A 21718-nucleotide genomic window follows, 5' to 3' on the forward strand; every position below is an offset into this window, starting at 1 on the left:
GTTTTTATATAAAAAATTATATGTTCAGCATGTGTAAGGTGTGTCCCATATGATTAAGCCTGCATAGCATGTTCACAAGCATAGTTGTGTTTATAGCATGAATATATGTTTTGCACATTTTGGCAAATAATAAATAGATACATATTTATCTGCCTATAAAAGCTTATAGAATGATCTTCTAGTTTGACATGCACACACTTCTGCCACAAGTTTTTATGAGAAAATTATTATTAGTTTTATTATTATGCAAGACCCCACAGAATCAAAGACTCATCTAGGAGGTCCTTTTATCATACACACAGCTTATCATACCATGCTTTAAACACACTCAAATTCTCTGCAGACACCACACTCTTAGGCAAGGCATTCCAATCATTCACAATTCTGCAAGAAACAACCTGCTTCTCACTCCCCTACTCACACCCTCTTTATACAGTTTCCAGGGATGACCTCTGGTTCTCCCTTGATCTCCCACTATTCTCTGTAAAACCTTTCCAACACTGATCCTATAACAACCTCTTACTAACTTGTAGGTCTCTATGAGATCAAATCTTCATCTCAATTCCTCCTATCTACCAGACTTTGCAAATTGCATCTTCTCGATCTTTCCTCATATTCAACATTCCAGAGGTTAGAAACTACCTTAGTTAGTCGCTACTGGATCCTTTCCAACATCTCTTCATCCTTCTGAAAACCAGGTAACCAAATCTGGGCACAGTAGTCCATGTGTGGCCTAATCAAAGCCTTATACAATGAAACAAGAATCTCCCTATCCTCTGCATCATTCCCAGAAGCACAGAAGCCTTTGCGTTGTCCTCACAATTTTGGCAACGTGTCCCCTAAATTTCAGATCCTTATCCACTATCACCCCAAGATCTCTTATTTCTTCCACTTCTGACAATATATCCTCACCAAGCATAAATTCTGCATCCCATCTTTGTTTCCCAAATTTTAAAACCTTACATTCTGCAACATAGAACTCACATCTCCATTCCCGTGCCCAATCACTCAATTTATTCAAGTCTTCTTGTAAGGCCACAACATCTCTACTCTTCATGGTTCGTCCTAACTTGTATCATCTGCAAACAACTGAATATCCCATCCAAATCTTCGTTAATATCATTAATATACAAGTTAAACAGTAATGGCCCTAAAACAGACCCCTGAGGCACACCACTAGTGACTTTCCTTTTCCTGGATATCGCTCCCCCATACAAAACTTGTTGATACCTATCAGATAGCCAGTCTCCAATTCAACGCACTAATCTAATATCCAATCCCATCCGCTCTAGTTTGACTATCAACTTATTGAGGTAATCTATCAAAAGTCTTTGCAAAATCTAAGTATATTACTGTGTATCCTTCTCCTCTGTCCAAGGAAGCAGTCACTGTATTGTAATAAGTAAGTAGATTACTAAAACATGACCTCCCTTTAGCAAATCCATGCTGTCCATCAAAGATAATACCATTGTTGTCAACCCAATTCTGGATCCTAGTTCTCACAAGCTTCTCCAACAACTTAACCACAACACCTGACACACACACATAGGCCTATATTTTGATCCTCGAGTTCTATCACCTTCCTTATGAAGCGGCACAATCTTGCCCTCCTTCCACAGCCACCTTTGCCCCTAAATGTGTCAAGATTGGCCATCACTACATTACATAGTAATAAAAACAAAAAATTATAACAAAACATTTAAATGAAAAAAATGTTTTTCCCTGTTCTAAAAGAAAAACAGACTGCCAAAGTTAGGGAACCCGACTTTGAAAGTCAGGGAACTCTTTCCAGCTCTTGTTATGCTGTCATCAGTATGCAACAAACAGAAATTTTGGATGTGTGATGTGCAGGTGATAGATTTTGACATTATTCTGAAGTGGGGAGGAGTAAGTTATATTCTTAATGAAAGAATCAAATTTTATCTGTTTCAGTTTTGGCATCTCATTCAGGATAAATACCAGTGGTGTTGCATGCCCATTTAGGTTGGGTGTGGTGTTGTGTGGCTTATGCAACCTACGCTACAAAATTCACATTGATTTGGCTGTATGGTTGCATTTTTATTAATGTATGAAAGTTTTAAGAGTGCAAAGCACAGCAGCGCTCATCTTAATTGGTCCCATTGGACCAATTAATTGTAGGATAACTTTGAATACTTTAAGTTATCAATTAATATAATTTTAAATATGGAAAGCATAAAGGTTCAAACGAACAATAGCTATGCTTCCCATTCACTGTTTATATGAAAAGAACAAAGGGTTTACACTTTGTGGTGGGATTACATTATCATTGGCAAATACTAGAGTGAAACACAGATAATTTGAATTCTATATGCTTTTTAAAAACAGCCATATAAATCGGAAAAAGTAATCACCTGAGAAATTATTATTTTTCCAGATTGAACCAAAGAAAAAGGCTTAAATAACTTGTTTTACTTATTTATACACAAGTTTCAACCTCCTTTGACTATAATTATACAATCCATGAAATCTCTGGCAAAAAAAACGGGACATTCAGTAGATTTTCAACACTGTTTCCCTATTGAAAATATGGGCAAAAAAAAAAAAAAAAATTATAAATTATTTATATAAAGTTATATATTAAAAATATGTCTATATTGGTGTCCTAAACACGTTTGATCTGGCAATTGTGAACTCGTTTTTCTTCAAGAGGGAAGAACATTTGATAACATTTAGAAGTGGTAACAACAGCTCACAAATTGACTACATTTTGACTAGAAGAAAACATCTTAAGGTTGTGACAAATTGTAAGGTAATTCCAACAGATCAAGTAGCACAACAACACCGACTGCTGTGCGCAGACTTTAAATTAAGATCGAAGATAAGAACTTCTGGTTGCCATGGGATGAAGACAATTAAGTGGTTTCGCTTAAAAGAAGAGAGTGTGAGGAATCGTTTTAGGGAGAGAGTGTTAGAGAGGATTTCGGATGGACTGGAAAGTGTACAAGATTGGTGGAAACATAATTCAAAAGTAATCCTGAGCTGTGCAATCGAGGTGCTTGGTGAGACATCTGGAAAGATTAGAGAGCAGAAGGAGGGTTGGTGGTGGATTAATGATGTACAAGTGGCAGTGACAGCTAAGAGGAAGGCAAAGCAGAAGTGGGATGAGTCAAGAGTGGAAGAGGACAGAGAGGTGTACAAAGAGAGAAAGCAAGAAGCCAAGAGAGTTGTGGCACAGGCGAAGGCCATGGCATATCAAGATCTGTATGATCAATTAGAAACAAAGGAAGGACAGAGAAAAATTTACCAACTAGCGAAATGTAGAAATAAAGCAGCTAAGGACATCTTACATGTGAGGCAGATCAAAGATGCTGAAGGAAGAGTATTATGGAGTGATGAGGACATAAGAAACAGATGGAAAATATACTTTGAGGGACTTCTGAATGAGGAAAATGCAAGGACTCACAGAGGAGATGGGCAGCCTTCTGAGGGGATGGTGCAGAACATCAGTAGAATGGAAGTGACGGACGCCATGAAGAGGATGAGGAATGGAAAAGCGGTGGGCCCCAACAGAATTCCAGTGGAGGCATGGAAGGCACTGGGGGAAGAGGGAATTGACCTGCTGTGGGACCTGTTCATGAAAGTTTGCCAACAGGAAAATATACCCGAGGAATGGAGGGAGAGTACTCTTGTTCCCATCTACAAGGGTAAAGGGGATGCACAAGACTGTAAAAATTACAGAGGAATAAAGTTGATGTCCCACACAATGAAGATCCTAGAAAGGGTTCTTGATGGTAGATTGAGGGAGGAGGTGGAGAATGCAAAGGAACAATTTGGCTTCATGCCTGGTAGATCAACAACAGATGCTATCTTTGGGTTACGACAGATGATGGAAAAATATCGAGAGAAACAAAGGGAGCTACATCTGGTATTTATTGATCTGGAGAAAGCATACGATAGAGTGCCAAGGCAAGAAGTCTGGAGGTGTCTGAGGGAGAAGGTGCCGGAGAAATATGTCAGGTTGGTGCAGGAAATGTACAGAAATGTGAAGACAAGTGTTCGGACCTGTTTGGGACAGACAGAAAGTTTTCAAGTAACAGTTGGCTTGCATCAAGGGTCAGCATTAAGTCCGTTTCTGTTTAATATTGTGATGGAGGTGGTAACAGAGGAGGTGAGAGAAGATGCACCTTGGACAATGTTGTATGCAGATGACATCTTGCTGTGTGTAGATACAAGAGAAGAAGCGGAAACTAAACTGGAAAGATGGAGAAAAGTACTGGAAGAGAGAGGTATGAGACTGAGCAGAAGTAAGACAGAGTATATGCGTTGCGCAGTGGGCGGTGGCCAGGTGACAGACCTGGAGCTGGAAGGAAATGTCATCAGGAAGGTGAGAGACTTTAGATACTTAGGTTCGACAGTGGAAGAAGATGGAGGAGTTGAGAAGGAAGTGGGATGCAGGATACAAGCAGGTTGGAGGAACTGGAGGGAGATTGCTGGAGTGTTATGTGATAAGAGGGTGCCGATCAATCTGAAAGGCAAAATTTATAGGACAGTAGTGAGGCCAGCTATGACATATGCTATAGAAACTGTGGCCCTGAGGAAAAATAACATCAGCAGGATGGAAGTAGCAGAGATGAGAATGCTTAGGTGGATGTGCGGTGTGACCAGAAAGGATCATCTGAGAAATGACTATGTCAGGGGAACAGTGAAAGTTACGAACTTAGGAGCGAAAATACAGGAGGCAAGGTTGAGATGGTTTGGTCATGTGATGAGGAGGGAGGACGAATATGTGGGAAGAAGGGTCATGCAGATGGATGTGCAAGGAAGGCGGAAGCGTGGGCGGCCAAAGAAGAGATGGAGGGAGCTGGGAAGAGGACTTTAAGATGAAGAACTTGGATGTGGTGACAGCCCAAGACAGGAAGGTGTGGAGGAGACTCATAACAAACAGTGACCCCACTTAAGTGGGAGAAGCTGCAGAAGAAGAAGAAGGTGTCCTAAACATGTCATTTCACACATGCAAAACAGATGAAACTTAGAAAACAAAAACAGGAACTCATTACAAATGATAATGTTCAATTGGACTGGTTTACACAATAACCAATTGCAGCCACTGATTTTTGGATGCTAATGTCTCAGCGCATACCCTGCTTTTCCTTCTGGGTGGTTTAAAACCACTGGAATTTGATCCACTGCACCAGCTATACAAGGGGATCAAAGGTGTCCGTATTTGTGACCACACAACTGGGCTATTAACACAAATGTGATGCAATGTTTATGCACAGAAAAGTGTTCTCTTCATGAAGCATTAGTATATCATGTTTAATTTTAGGAAGTGTGAAGACAGGAAACAATTAGGGAAGTCTTTAACAGGAATAAATGCAAAAATATAATATAGGTGATATTGCTATTCCGTGGGTGTGTACCACATACCAAGCACGTACGAAATATACGCCCTTGATAAATACACGTCTCAATATGAGAATTAATTTCTAAACAAGCCTTGAATGCTCTGTTATGGTCAGGATTATATGAAGACAATGACAATTTCCTTCATATTTTGTATCACAAGTTCTTTTATAGTCTCTGTATCAAGGTTCTGATGCGGCTTCAAATGAATGATGTTGAAAATTTCTTCTTCAAAGAGCTCTTGGAATTAAGAGTGGACCAGTCCCTCCATGTCCTTGGACAAGTTTTGAGAAGTTCAAATCCACTAGAAAAAATAAAAAAATAAAATAATAATAATAAAAACTGAAGACATGGCACATCTTGAAGCCATTCAAACATTAACACAACATGGAGCTACATGCTATTGATGATTTCTGGCTCACAATTCTCACAATTCTCTCCCATTCTTTGCCAATGTCATCCACAACATCTCTGATGTTACAACCTTCCAGCTTGTATTCCCCATTGGTTGCCACAAGACAATGAGTGTGAGCTTATGGTACTTTGTCTTGAAGCTTGCAATGATATGCTGATCAACTGATTGAATTAATGAGATGATGTTTGGTGGGGGGTTTCACTTCTGTGAATCCTGGGAAATATTCAAGGAATACTAAGCTATGAATTGATGCATTATCAAAACAGAAGAACCTTCTTCCCCAAGTTCTTAGTCTGAAGATATTACTGTGCTGTTGGTGTAAAATAACTCAAACCAATCTTGAAAAATTTCATGGGTCATTTTCACCTTTTAATTACTGTGCTTAAAAATCACTAGAAGTCAAGATAATCACTTTCTTCAATGTTATTTGACTCTTGGAATGATAGATAAGGAGTGGTTTTAAGAGAGAGTAAATAAAATGAGATGGTTTTTAATATACAGGTTCAGCCATCTCAACGATCCTTTTAATTTTTTTTTGAATACAAGTAACTTTAAACATAATCAAAATTTTTCCTTTCTTTTATATTCATTCATTTTCATTTATTCAATGAAATTAAGAAAAAAAAAATCCGCAATATTCATTAATTACACTAAGACTGTTATCTCCCTTAAGAAAACAAACACACTACAGCAATCCCTCGATTAATGCGCCTCCGATTAGTTGGTCTTTTTTTTTTTTTTTTTTTCGATACCCAAATTCAATTAGTGCGCCTATATACATCTTAAAAATAAATGTTACAGATTTTAAAAATTTTTGATCTATACATTTTTTATGGCTAACTATTTTAAAAAATCACTCACCAGGATGAAATAATTTAGTTACCAATTCGAAACATTTTACAGTTATTTTTTAATGACATACTACACTATTTCCATGTACGCTATGTTCCAAATTTACCGCCAAAATTTATGTCATCTGCTTTACATAGCATTTTGCTGATCATATCTCGTGCAATTGTTTTCCATACCTGTTTATTTTAAATTATTTTCCTAACCTTTAATCATGAGTAAAAGAATTAGTGAGCAAAAAACAGAAGTGTGAAAATGATTCGAAAAATAATCTGATTGGAAGAAAAACCTTGAAATAATAAAGAAAAATGAACAAGCCGAGTCCAGATAGGACAAGAACACAAAAATAGGTGAATCAACTCCTGAATACAAAGAGAAAGGTAAGGTTTTCTGCTTTAAGTTCATCATGCATGCACTGAAAATCAAAGTATTATAATGACTGAATTAGAGAGACTTCTTTTTACATGGATCAAAGATTGTAACCAAAAACAGATCCTGCTAAACACTGGCCTTATTAAATCAAAAGCCTTGTCTCTTTGTAACCTGGAAAGAAAGGGCTATCAATGATGGAAAAGAAGAAGAATTCCGCATTAGTGCTGGGTGATTTGAGCATTTCAAAAAGAGAAATAGCCTACATAATGTTCTAATCACAGGCAAAGCTGCAAGTGCAGATAAGGAGATATAAAAAAATTTTGAAGAAAATTGTGTAAGAAGGGAACTATTGTGATCAACAAATATTTAATGTTGATGAATCCGCCCTTTCATTGGAAGCAAATGCTTTCCAAGACTTTTCTGGCTAAATCAGAGAAATCTCAGCCTGGTTATAAAGTCACCAAGTCGAATGAAATTACTGCTAGCAATATGCGAGCCGTTTGGAAGCACATTCTTCCACATTGTGCAAATGATTTTTGAGTCTTTTCAAATGAATCTAAGTTAATTAAATCTCATTCTGAGAAGTTGAGTGATTCTGACCTGCTAAATTTAGATGCACAGCAGGAAGATCCTGAAGAATATGAAGGAAATTTAATCACTGACAAGTCCAAAGAGGTTTCACTGAAACAATTTGAAAATAGTTTTGGTACAATCAAAGTTTTTAAGCAGCAATGTTTAGAGACTGATCCTGGTTAAGAGAGAACCAGTAAAATTTGCAGAAGGGGCAACAGGGCCATACCGTCAGTTGTATAAAAAAAGAAATAGAACCTGGCAAATTACGTTAGCCCAATTCTTTGTTAAGAAGCAGAATAATAAATTTATATTCTGAATATGTTTTATTGTCTTTCAGCTTCATGGTTTTCCTTTAACTAGGGGCCCTGAGACATACTTTAATTCTTTTATAAAAAAAATTAAGGGTCAAAAAAGAAACCTGAGGAACGAATTATACTTTTTTCCATAGGTTATTATATTCGATTAGTGTGTTTTCTTTTAATACACCTGTTTTAAAGAACGCATTAATCGAGGGATTGCTGTATATCCCAAGAGTGACCCAATAATCTGACAAATTTAATCAACCATTTCACCAAGGTCACGAGGTCAGATAAACTTACAGTTAACAATAGTATTTTTCAGATATAAGTGGCAATATTAATCCTTAGACCTCTTTGAGTTTTTTTAGACAATAACAGCAACAAGAGGAATCAGTGTGATAACATATATTGCATTTTTCTGCTAAAATTGTGCTCACTGGTCTCATTGAGCACAATTGTTTTACAATTGTGCTCACTGAGACCAGTGGGGATAAACTGCAGGACTTCAGGTTAAAAAAAAATGAGTCATACAACAGTGTGGTACATAAGCAGGAAAAGAGGACACTCACTCTGGATATCCTATCAACTTGGCTGTCAGATGAAAATGACAGATCAACTCATAGAAACAGAATCCTAAAATGCCACATTTCCTACAAGTATTCCTATGTCCACCAATTCTAGAAAAATATTCTGGAACTTACAAAGACTGCCACCTAGCTATTTGAACTATGGGATATTGAGTGACTGATTAAGCTTAGTCCTCCCACCAAAGTGGGGAGCAATGTTTTAGCTGAGAGAGAAAAGACTTTTCACTTTATGATGTTGAAAGATATTAACATGATTAATATACTCCAACATTACAAATTGAAAGAGTCCAGGTTTTCTTAACGTCTACTGTTAGATAACTGCTGACAATACAAACTATATTTATGGCCAACTGTGTGTGCGCATGTGGGGGGGGGGGGAAGAAAGCTGTATTTAAAGTGAAGTGTGTCTTTAATAAAAAGGAAAGCAAAACACTTAAAGGAAAGACTTCACAAACAGACACAAAGTGAGCTTCCAAACACAAAATCGAAATTATTCTATCACTCTGTTCATTTTGACTCAATGTAGCCAATTACTGCAAAGAAGAAGATGGCTTTGATATTAGGATGAAAATTCTGCCCTCTAATAAACATTATGCAAGGGCACAATTTCTTATAAACAAAATGTTAAAACCAGTGCAGTCACACTTAAAGTCTAAGTTATGATTGTTGGTTTTAGCATTTTCTTTATATGAAGCTATGTCCTTCATTCAAAAATGGGAAAATGAAACATTTATTGCAAATACAAGTTTTATTGTTACATTCATCTGAATTATTTCAGGATGTCTCTATGCCATGTGTCATTAAGTTCTTTAATCTCCATCTTCAATTTTCTCCACACATTCATTCACTCACTCACCATCTTCCATAGAAAGAATCTGTTTCTCCTTCTCTTGATCACTTTTATACAGCTTCCAGGGATGGCTTCTTGTTCTCTTCATGTCCACTGTCCTGTACAATGGCATTCCTTTATATCTATCAGACAAACTCTTCTCATGATGCTTAAGAGTCTCAAATCAAATCTTTTATCCTTGAATTGAATTTGATCAAATCAATCCTGTTTAGATGTTGCTGCACTTTTTATTACAATGATAATTAAATAATGAATCAATTTTTTCATTTCTGAATACAAACTGAATGCTTTACATATGAAGAAATACAAGTTTTTATAATAAAAAAAAATAGGTTTATAAAATACTCTACTTATGCTAATTAGTTTTTTAAATATACAGGAGAATTATAGCACTGACACATGAAAGTAGCATATAAGTTCATTTCATCCACTTATTATTCTTGTGTATAAGGAATTTTGAATAGAGTATTTTTATTTCCCGTTTAAAACAAGTATTTTATCTTATTTGTAGTATAATAGACATCTCTCCAATATTGCTACCAAACTCAGGACTAGAAATAACATACTGCATAAACTTGCCAGAACAACTTGAGGGGATTGTGCTCCCACATTAAGGACATCTGCTCTGGGCCTCATTTACTCAACTGCTGAATACTGCTCAGCTGTCTGGCTGAACAGTGCACATGTTAAATTAATTAATACCATACTGAATCAGACAATGTGTATAATTTCTGGAACAATAAAGACTACTCCATCATATTGGCTACCAGTTCTGAGCCACATATAACTGCCACAACTATGACGCCAAGATAACCTGAATCACGAATATAACAAAATTAGCTGGAATCCACTGCTTCCTATATAATCTGATATTGACAGCTTTATATCACAGAGACTTAAGTCAAGACATTGCTTATTATAATGGCCCAACGACTTGTCACTGAGGGCTATGATGCAACAATAGCAAGGCAGACGGAATGGACTGCTCAAGCCTCAGTAATCTAGCCAACTGTCTTTAACTCAAACAGCCCTCCATCAGGGTTCAACCCACCTCAAAAAATATGGACTTCCCTAAATAGGATTCACACCAACCATGGTAGGTGTGGAGCTTCCTTGTTTACATGGGGAATAAGACCAAACTCATCTTGTGACTGTGGTGAGGATAACCAAACCATACAACATATCATGTTTGACTATTCTCATAGAGCCTACATGGGACCTGTAACTGACTTCATAACCATTTCTACAGATGCTGTTGATTGGTTGTCGAAGTTAGACATTCAATTTTAATTTTATACTTATTTGTATATTTTTATATGTATATATGACTACAGTGTCACTTCACACTATTGTATTCTTTTATAATCTTTTATGCATTTTATTGTCTTGTACATCTTTTTTTTTTTGTGTGTGTGTGTGTGTGTGTGTGTGTGTGTGTGTCTGGTGCAATATGCATGTATTCTTCTTAGCCAAATGCTAAAAAAATAACTATTTTCTGTATTCTGAAAGTTTTTAAGAGCATTACCTCTCTTTTTCCAATAATGAATGTGCTTCTCGTCTTAGTTTTACAGACAACTGATGAATAGCAGATATTACTAGACTATCCAAGGCCTATGAAAATTAATAATAAAATTAGTACTTCATTTATATCAGTACTTAGTTTAGCTAATTAAAAATTATGTCTACTTAAAGAATGACACATTCTGAATAGAATTATAAATGAATACTAACAACAAATGCCAATAATAAAATTAATGTATTCCAATAATGCAGTTTAAAACTCAAAAAAAATCCAAACAGACTTAGTTTCCAAGATATCTCTGCACTGAAGTAAACTTCCCCATAACTGTAATTTACCATTAATTTCCTATATATACCGACTAGGGATGTACAGGATATATGATATTACATAATTAAGTTTACATTATTATAACTGTATTATTAATAATAATCTGCCAAATTAATCTAATTTGGGAAGGGCTACTACCTAGACTGGTTTTGACCTTTATTGATGTCATCTCAGTGAGAGCCAGACCCAGAAGAGATACCAAGGTTGAAGTAATGCAGAAGTCATACATGCAGTGAAAAGGTATATCACCTTATTATTAAAAGAGATTAAGATATTAAATATATTATCACCTTATTATAACCAAGACAAGAAACTTTCAACGGCTATCTCTAATCCAGAGGGAGACCAAAATATAAGATCGAACATTATTAGAGGCCCAAAAAATTAGATTAAATTAATGCTAAGATATTCTATAATGTTTAATCCTTTATCCAAGTGTATGGAAATAGTTTGCATGTGAAGTATCTTCACAACTAGGCAACTTGTACAGATATAGAAGCTAATGTCTTCACATTAATTACCAGAGTACTCTCCAATCCAGAGTACTTTTAAAGTACTCTGGATTGGAGAGTAATGCAGAAATTACATATAGGAAATAACTTCTGCATTACTTCAAACCTTGGTATCACTTCTGAGTCTGGCTCCTACAGAGACCCCAATAAAGGTAGAAACTAGTTTGGGTAGTGACCCTTCTCACAATGCATAGCATTATACACATCCAAAGGATGTATGCTTTGCATTATGGGATACTAAGGCAATTAATGTGAAGACATTAGCTTCTATATCTGTACAAGTAGCCTAGTTGTGAAGATACTTCACTGCAAACTTTATTTCCATACACTTGGATAAAGGAATAAACATGAACAGAATGTCTTGGCATTAATTTAATCTAATTTTTTGGACGTCTAATAATGTTCAATCTTATATTTTGGTCTCCCTCTGGGCCTTTTTCCTGGAACCTCTTTTGCTAACTTTTTCTCCCCAATTCTTCTGTTTTAGTGTCCCTACCACATTAGTTCTGATGGTACATTCAATGATGCTAACAAATATCAAGTCTCCTACTAATATCCACATTTTTAACATGATCCTGTCACTGACATTTTCGCATTTTTCCCCCCTTCAAAATGTTTTATTCCCTAACTCTCATCTAGGCTAAAAATGGTTGGAAGGCTGTCTGTCTGAATTAGCTTAAGTAATGCTAATTTCTCTCATTCCATATAAATTTACTCAACAGGCAAGCAATCCACAACACTAGTTTTTCTGATCTATCATCTATTTCCCTATTTAATTTGCTATATTTCACTAAGTAAATGTGTTATATCTAACTTACGTGTACTCCATCTAAGAAGATTCGACTAACTAATCAATAATTCTCTGAGAACAGTATGGGTAGCCTGCATTTTTTACTTCACCCCCCCCCCCCCCAACATTTGTTTTCATTTGAAACTTTGATTGTTCGCAGCTGATGTGATTGCATTAGGGACTTGGACTCTATGGTATTCACCCAACTGCCCAGCCCACTAATCCTGAATTTCCTGGATGGTGGCAGCACCCTTCCCAATAGAGTTCTTTTTGTCTTGTAATCAGTATTGCTTCATTCTTCTGATGAAGCAGGCCAAATTGTAGTACTTTGTATGCCCAGGAAGCAGTTGGTTGTTCATCTTTGTTCAAAATTAGGAAATCTACAGAAAGCATAACAGAAACTTGCAGGAAGAAACTTGGATGCTGAATATTACCATTACTTAGCATGTGAGAAGGAAGAGCAATTAAAACTGACTATGAGAGAACAGGATTTGAAATAATTTAGAACACTGGACAATGAAATTCTGATTTTCATCATCACTGTTGTTTTGCTAACGTGCAACGCAAACATTTTGGTAAAGTACATACCGTTCTGCAAAACATCAGCAAACTTCAAGAGCAATGACAAAAATGATAAAACTCACTTCCTGGAGGATACTCGTGACTTATTTTTAACAGTATTAACAACACCAAACAATTTTATCAAAAGATGTTTTATTAACTGCTTATATTTCACTGAATTTCAAATCAGCATCATCAGAGCACAACACAGCTAGTATACGCAACAGTGAGCAAGTGAAACAATACAATTATAATGGACAAAAGATCTAAAGTCCTATTTTGGCACCCTCTGATGTAAAAAAAAACATTACAGCTATGTGGGAGTTGCTCTTACGATAACAGTCTCCCAAATTTTTGGTAAATTAATGCAACCATATTTGTTTAGGTTAGGCAAATTCTTCAAGGCCATGGATGAATCAAAAATAATCTTTCAGATCTAGAACGACTTCTAAATAGCATATTTGCTTTCTTCCACCTAATCCTGTGTGAAGGAGTGTCCAACGCATGGTCTGCTAGTCCCAACTTGCCACAGTAATAGTAGCGAATATATTTTTTATGTTCTTCCAGGTGGATGTTAATTGATCTTTCTGTTTGCCCATATTAAGCCAAGTCACAGGGAACTTCATACACTCCAGGGTGTGCCAGAGGGTGAATTTATCCTTAGGTGAGTGGATTAGAGTCTAGTTTAACATAAGGTTTGAATGTGGTGCGAAGGCCATTTTTCATTAGTACTTTGGCAATCTTTTCTGATGTACCTCTGACATATGGAATAGAAATGGTAATGTTGTGTTCCTGTGTATTAGGGGAGGGAGGGGTAATGGGGCTATGGAGTATTTCATCTATTTTTTATTTGAGTTCTGTGGACAGAGCTGTATCATTAGAACAAATGGCTCTATGTGGAAGTGTTTTTAAAATGCCATACTGTTGGACTGGATGATGTGTGATTGTTTATGTAGATATCTTCCTGTGTGTTGGTTTTCTGTAAATGGAAAAAGATAGTGATGGGCATCTGAAAGGCAGGTGACTAATGTGTCAAGAAATGGTACACAGTTATTTGATTCTTTTTCTACTGTGAAATGGATTTTGGGGCATTAGCTGTTTAAGTGGGTGACAAATGCATCCAAAGTGTCTTGTCCATGGTGCCAGATGGCAAATACATCATCTACACAGCGTAATCACACTAGTGGCTTGGATGTAGCTGTGGTAAGTACTTCGTTTTCAAAATGTTCCATGTAAAAGTTTGCTAAAGGGGGTGAGAGGGGTAACTCATAGCAGTACCATTAATCTGTTTGTAGATTTGTCCTCCCCATGTAAAGTAACATAGTAAATTTGAATAATTCAAAGTTATCAGGGGGAAATTTAAACTTGATCAAATCAAGGGTGTCTGTCAGTGGTACATTGGTAAATAAAGAGCTGACATCAAAACTAACCATTATGTCTGAATTTTTAAGGATGTGATTTTCAACTAGTGTTTTGAAGTGGACTGCATTTTTTTTTTTTTTACAAAAGTAGAGGAGTTTCCAGTAAGGGGACAAGAGACTTGGCTAACTGTTGGGCCAGTTTATTTGCGAGACTATCTATGCTATTGACTATGGGGCATAGGGGGATATTAGGTTTGCGGATTTTTTGGTAATCCATACATACGGGGTAGTTTAACACAAAGTGGTTTTATTTTTTTTGATGGTTTCTTTTGGCCAGGAAGTCACTTTATTCAGTAATTTTCAGACTTTTTTCCTTTGAAACATAGTGGGATCTCGATCTATAATTTGGTACATGGAACTGTCACAAAGGAGATCTTGCATTTTTCTGTTATAATCTTCTTGATCCATGATAACTGTTGAATTTCTGTTATCATTTCCCTTCCTGGATGCTAAGGAAAATGCATCTGCAGACTGTTGGGAAAATCCACCAATCTCTAAATCATAAGACTGCAATAACATCAATCCTGGAGTGAAGTCTTCTAGTCCAGCACTACCAATACATTCCAGATGTGAGATGGTAAAAAGTTCTCGGAGGCGTTTGAAATCAGTAGGCAGCTTGCCTATAATTTAAATGGAAATGGAAGGTTATAACTATTGTGAAATAAATCAGGACGGCATTAAAAGTACTAAACAAGTTAATCCTGATGAACAGAATGCTTGATCCCAATACCATGGTCACACTGAATGTCAACATTTATTAATAATAAACTACTATTACAATATAACATTTTTAAAGATACTGTACATACATGTGCGCACATGTTAAAAAAAAGAAAAGAAAACGTTTTTACTAAACTTAAAAACCTTAAATTTTTCTGAATAAATAAATTTCATTATTATTATTACTTTGAAAACAATAAGTTGGGAAGTCAGAGCAAAGTAAAAATTAAATAGCTGGTTTAAATAGTTGTGAGCAAGAGATGATGTACTTCACTTTCGAATGGGATAAATGACATATTGTGCTTAAATGCTTGAGTGGTAACAGTATGACATCAGGTAAAAGTGACGATGAGTTAGTGATGTTGATTGGTAAGATAGCATGTGTAGATGATGGTGAATTAGTGGAGATAAGCGGTATGAGAGCTGGTGGTGAGTTAACAGTGGTTAGCGATAAGACAGCGAACATGCAAGGTAGTGAAAATGCGATTTTCATAAATAGCATCGAAAAACTAATTCAAGATATGAAAGCGGAGTTGGCAAAGATGAAGGAAGATATTAAATGTAAGAGGAATGAACTTAGGAAGATTACAGATTTGAATGGGAATGTGAGGAAGAATGGGATGAAAGGTTTGAAAGAAATATCGAATGATTTGAGAGTGGCAATGTATGGAGATTCAATGATAAGAGGTGTAGTGAATGAAAAGGTGCACAAGGTCTGTTTTCAAGGAAGGAGAATGAGCAGGGTAGTTGAAGCATTGGATAAGAGGAGTACATGAGCAAAAGAGTTAGTAGCAGTAGTTGGCATGAATGATCTGACTGATAACAAGAATGTAAGGAGAGATGTCATAAGGCTGTTAAGGAGAGTGAAAGATAACAGTGTGGTATGTAAGATAGCGTGTTGCCCAGATATGATAATGATAAGTTGAGAAGGCAAGCAAAGATTTTGAATGGTATGCTAGCAGAGTTGAGTGAGGAGAAAGGAACTCATTTTGTGAATGTGTGGGATGAGTTTGAGGGGCAGACGTTTGAGCTGTATAAAAGAGATAGGCTATATTTGAATGGATTTGGCGTGAGTCAGTTACAGAAACTGCTGCTGCAAGAGAGAATGCCTAAAGTGAATGTAAGACCTGAGGAAGCAAGAGCGTAAGGTAGGCAAGTTTGTGAATGGAGAGATGAGTGGTGTGAGTGGAGATAATAAGAGAGAAGGAACACAGTGGACAGGGAAATGGGGGAGGTCAGTCTTTCCAAACAAAGGACATCATGAATACACACAGGGCCATGGAGGCTCTCTGCTGTGATATTATTATTATTATTAGTCACCTCCAGGGAGTCCAAAGACTCATCGAGGGAGGGCATCTACTCTACAACTCTTCTTCCACCACTCACAATCTACCAATTGATCGCAACTACACCAACGCCATCTACTGCTGACCCACCACTATTTTTTCCACAGACAATCACAAACGTCCATGCCCACGGCAGGGGTCCCCTTGTTGTAAAGGCTAAGATTATATGATTCCTGTTGTTTTGATAGTGAAATTTTAATGTTCAAAACACCATCATCACTACTTTGTTTACTGTTGCTAGTAAAAAAAAAAAAAAGTCTCATCCTACTTGCATAATAAAAGTAGCAAGTTTCATATTTCTTATAAATAGAAACAAATTTATCATACAAAGTTGAAATACTTACAGAAAGTTGTTTAGTTGAGTTTTGCTGTTGGATTGAGTTTTTCTGACTTATCTTAGTTTCAGGTACTTTGTCCACAGATGCTCTATCGCTTGGCTTTAAATAAAAACACTTTGTTAAAATGCACAGAAACTGAAACTATAATATAAAGTAGGGGTGGCCAACCTTTTTCAGGAGTGCCAGTTAACAAACACAAGGTTTTTGGTGAGCCACTGCCTACTGTTTCCCCCCTTCCCATACATACACCATATTAAGTTAAACAGCTATAGCCAAAATAAATAACACTGAAAGTAAATATGAATAAGTTATTTTTTGTTTATAATATAAGAAAAAATTTCACTGAGAAGAAAACAAATCAACAAAAAATATTGGGTTGTTGCAAATGAAATGGCTGATTTTAAGGTCGATTGAAAAAGAAGAAGAATACCTGTTTAATCAAAGTAATCTCCAGCAGCATCAATGCATTGTTGCCAACGTGTGGCAAGGTCATTTATACCACATTTGTAAAAATCAGTGTCTCTGGAAGTGATGAAGTCCTCCACTGCCCGATAAATCGATGCGTCGTTGGCAAAGCATTTCTTGGACAAAAAATGGTAATCTGTTGGGGAAATGTCAGGAGAGTATGGAGGATGAGGCACAATTTTGAATCCCAAATTGCTGATTTGCTGTATGGTTGACACTGCCATATGTTGGGCATTATCCTGAAGCAATAGGACTCCATGTCTATTCACAAGTGCTGGTTGCTTAAGGCACAATTTGTCATCCATTTGCCGCATATCTGTACAATATCGAGCTGCATTTATTGTTTCACCTCATGGAAGGAATGAGTAATGAATAACACCAGCAGAAGACCACGATACAGTAAATTGGATTATCTTCAATGATTATCTTCATTGGATGCACCTCTGCATCCAATGAAGATAAACATCTTCATTGGATGCAGAGGTGCCTTTGAAGTCCTTCCAGGAGCATCTTTCACTCCCAACCAGTGTGACAAACATGTAAAATTGGTAGAATATCCACTTCTCATCCACAGTCACAATTCATTGCAGGAACTTTTCTTCTTTACTTCTTAAGAGAGAAGAGCACACTTCCAAACGCCGTGCTTTGTTTTCATCAGTGAGTTCATGAGGCACCCACTTGTCGAGCTTCCTTACTTTTCCTATTATTGCCAAGTGCTGTGAAACAGTTGAGAAGTGTACATTTAGTGTCTGGGTGATCTCTCTTACAGTTTGTCGTGGATATGATTCGATTAAATTCTTTAATTCATTCGAATCAATGGAGGAAGGGTGATGGCCACGGGGTTCGTTTTATAAGCCTCAAATCTCCTGAGCGAAATCTTGCAAACCAACGGTGAGTGGGTCTCTCATTAGTTGTTCCTCCACCGAATGTTTTACTGATTTTTTTTTACTGCAGCCGCTGCAGAATTTCCCAATTTGAACTTGTAAAGGTATAGCAACCTCAACTGACTGGGTTCCATGATTGACTTAATGTCGGTAGAATTCAATGTTTAATGCTCGTTGAACAAAACACTACAATTGCATCACCTACGTGTGACGCTGTCACATTACATAAAAAATTTGCATATACCTTAGCGCTTGCTTTCTTCAGCAACCAGTAGAAACCTGACAGTCATTCAACGGCCATTTCATTTGCAACAACCCAATAAAATAAAATAAAACAAAACAGAAAATAATCTGATTTTTTAGCAAATTTCTTGAATTTGTTAGTAGTTAAACTCTCAAAATTAGAACTGATTTTTGATATTCATAACAGGAAGAAATTAAAAACATGAGCATTATCCATATAAAAAAAATATTTTTGTTTTTGCAATAATTATCACGAAAAAAACTTGCTGCTTATAAATAAAGGTGGACTACAATCAGTACACGAAACAAAGTGTAAGATGATGCATATCCAGGTAATTTATTTTAGAGTTCATTTACTGAACTTCCTAAATTTTGCTATTAGAAATGAGTGATTTTTGCTAGGTGATTTCTAACTGACAAAAAAAGCATATCGTTACTGAAAATGACTTGTAACAAGTTATTTTCAGTAACTGAGGAAATATACACCCCCTGTCCAAAAAGAAATCAAACTTTTAGAAAATAATCTAACAGATAAGCTTAGGCGTTGCTGGTTATTCATGACTTATTTTTCACGGTATTAACAACACCACAAACACTTTTATCAACAAGGATGTTTTATTAACGCTAATATTTCACTGATTTTCAACTCAGCATCATCAGAGCACAACACACATGTAAACGCGACAGTGAGTGAGTGAAACAATATAATTGCAGAAAGACAAAAGATCTAAAGTCCTATTTTTGGCGCCCTCTAACGGGAAAAAAAAAAAAAGGCAGCAGTTATCCAGGAGTTTTTCTTAGGATAACCGTCTCCCAAATTTTTGGCAAATTAATGCAACCATATTTGTTAAGGTTGGGAGAATTCTTCAAAGCCATTGCTGACTCAAAAAATAGTCTTTCAGATCTATAACGACTCCTAAATAGCACATTCGTTTTCCTCCATCTAATCCTGTGTGAAGGAGTGTCCAAAGCGTGGTCTGCCAGTCCCGACTTGCCATAATAATAGTAGCGAATGTATCTTTCATGTTCTTCCAGGCGGATGTTCACTGATCTTCCTGTTTGCCCATAATAGGCCAAGTCACAATCACATGGAACTTCATACACTCCTGGGTGTGCTAAAGGGTGAAGTTTATCCTTAGGCGAGCGGATCAGAGTTGACAGCTTGACATGAGGCTTGAAGGTGGTGCGAAGGCCATGTTTCAAAAATACTTTGGCTATCTTTTCCGATGTACCTCTGATATAGGGAATAGAAATGGTCATGTTGTATTCTTGTGTATTAGGGGGGGGGCAGAGTAATGGGCCTATGTAGTATTTTTTCTATTTTGTAGGGATTGTAGCCGTTGGCTAAGAACGTATGGCGCAGGTACTGGAGTTCAGTGGTCAGAGCTGTATCGTTAGAACAAATGGCTCTGGCTCTGTGTGTAAGTGTTTTTAAAATGCCGTACTGTTGGACTGGATGATGATGTGATTGTTTATGTAGGTATCTTCCTGTGTGTGTAGGCTTCCTGTAAATAGAAAAAGATAGTGATCCATCTGAAAGGCGGGTGACTAATGTGTCAAGAAATGGTAAACAGTTATTTGATTCTTTTTCTACTGTGAAGTGAATTTTAGGGTGTTGGCTGTTTAGGTAGGTGACAAAAGCATCCAAAGTGTCTTCTCCATGGGGCCAGATGGCAAACACATCATCTACATAGCGCAACCATACTGGTGGCTTGTATGTAGCTGTGGTAAGTACTTTGTTTTCAAAGTGTTCCATGTAAAAATTTGCTAACGGGGGGGGGGAGGGGGAACCCATAGCAGTACCATTAATCTGTTTGTAGAATTCCCCCCCCCCCCCATGTAAAGTAACCTGCATTCATGGTAAATTGAAATAATTCAAAAATATCTGGGGGAAATTTAGACTTGATTAATTCAAGAGTGTCTATAAGTGGTACATTGGTAAATAGGGAGGTGACATCGAAACTAACCATTATGTCTGAATTTTTTAGGATTAGATTTTTAACCAGTGTTTTGAAATGGATAGAATTTTTTACAAAAGTAGAGGAGTTGCCAGTAAGAGGGGCAAGCGACTTAGCTAAATGCCGGGCCAGTTTATATGTCGGACTATCTATGCTATCAACTATGGGGCGTAGGGGAACATTAGTTTTGTGGATTTTTGGTAATCCATAAATAATGGATTACCAAAATTTATGGTAATCCATAAATAATGGATTACCAAATTAAATAATGGATTACCAAAAAAAATATATTTATGGATTACTAGATGGAGGAAAAGGAATGTGCTATTTAGGAGTCGTTATAGATCTGAAAGACTATTTTTTGAGTCAGCAATGGCTTTGAAGAATTCTCCCAACCTTAACAAATATGGTTGCATTAATTTGCCAAAAATTTGGGAGACGGTTATCCTAAGAAAAACTCCTGGATAACTGCTGCCTTTTTTTTTTTTTTTCGTTAGAGGGCGCCAAAAATAGGACTTTAGATCTTTTGTCTTTCTGCAATTATATTGTTTCACTCACTCACTGTCGCGTTTACATGTGTGTTGTGCTCTGATGATGCTGAGTTGAAAATCAGCGAAATATTAGCGTTAATAAAACATCCTTGTTGATAAAAGTGTTTGTGGTGTTGTTAATACTTTTAGAAAATAGAAGAAACTAGTGGCGCCACCTAGCATATCTTTTTGTCGTCGAAAGTGGCAACTTTCATTAGTGTTGTGTCAACTATTTATGACATTTGTTTCATTAGAAGCAGAGTTATAGTGCCAAGACTGACAGTGTTTTGAAGAACGGTCGGAAAATGAGTTTCAAACAGAGAGCTGCGATTGACTTTTGTATTAAACTTGGTAAAAGTTTTACCGAAATGCATCAAATGCTTCAAAAAGCATACGGTGATGAATGCTTATCCTGTACTCAAGTTTACGAGTGGTTTAAGCGATTTCAAAATGGTTGTGAGACGCTTGAGGACGACAAAAAGCCAGGCCCGTCCAAAAACTGGACTGAGCGAAGGTGAATCCAAAAAGTGTGTGATTTCATCAAAGAAAACCCAAAAACGTCCATGAGATTGATTAAAGATGAATTGGGATTCTAAAATCAACTGTGCACAACATTTTGTGCTGAGAGTTTGGACCTTCGTAAATTGAATTCATGATTTGTTCCCCACAAGTTGACCGATGACCAAAAAATGTATCGAATTGAACACTGCAAGGACCTCATTATAACTGCTCGTACGGATTCAAACTTTCTTGAAATAATCATTGCTGGTGACAAAACGTGGTGTTTTGAGT

General features: G+C 36.6%; 1 protein-coding gene across 1 annotated transcript in view; it reads right to left on the bottom strand.

The window, feature by feature from the left end:
• The window catches only part of LOC150102194 (uncharacterized), a 238490-nt gene that overhangs the window by 22502 nt on the left and 194270 nt on the right, over positions 1 to 21718 (bottom strand). The window contains exons 13-14 of the mRNA XM_090399106.1: positions 16853 to 16945; positions 10835 to 10920 (exon numbers count right to left, since the gene is read on the bottom strand). Of these exons, the coding sequence (XP_090255232.1) occupies positions 10835 to 10920; positions 16853 to 16945 (179 nt within the window). The remainder of the gene's footprint in view (positions 1 to 10834; positions 10921 to 16852; positions 16946 to 21718) is intronic.

The sequence above is a fragment of the Typopeltis vanoorti genome, chromosome 10 (genome assembly GCF_054136105.1).
Source record: "Typopeltis vanoorti isolate ZY-2024b chromosome 10, IOZ_Tvanoo_1.0, whole genome shotgun sequence".
NCBI lineage: Eukaryota > Metazoa > Arthropoda > Arachnida > Uropygi > Thelyphonidae > Typopeltis > Typopeltis vanoorti.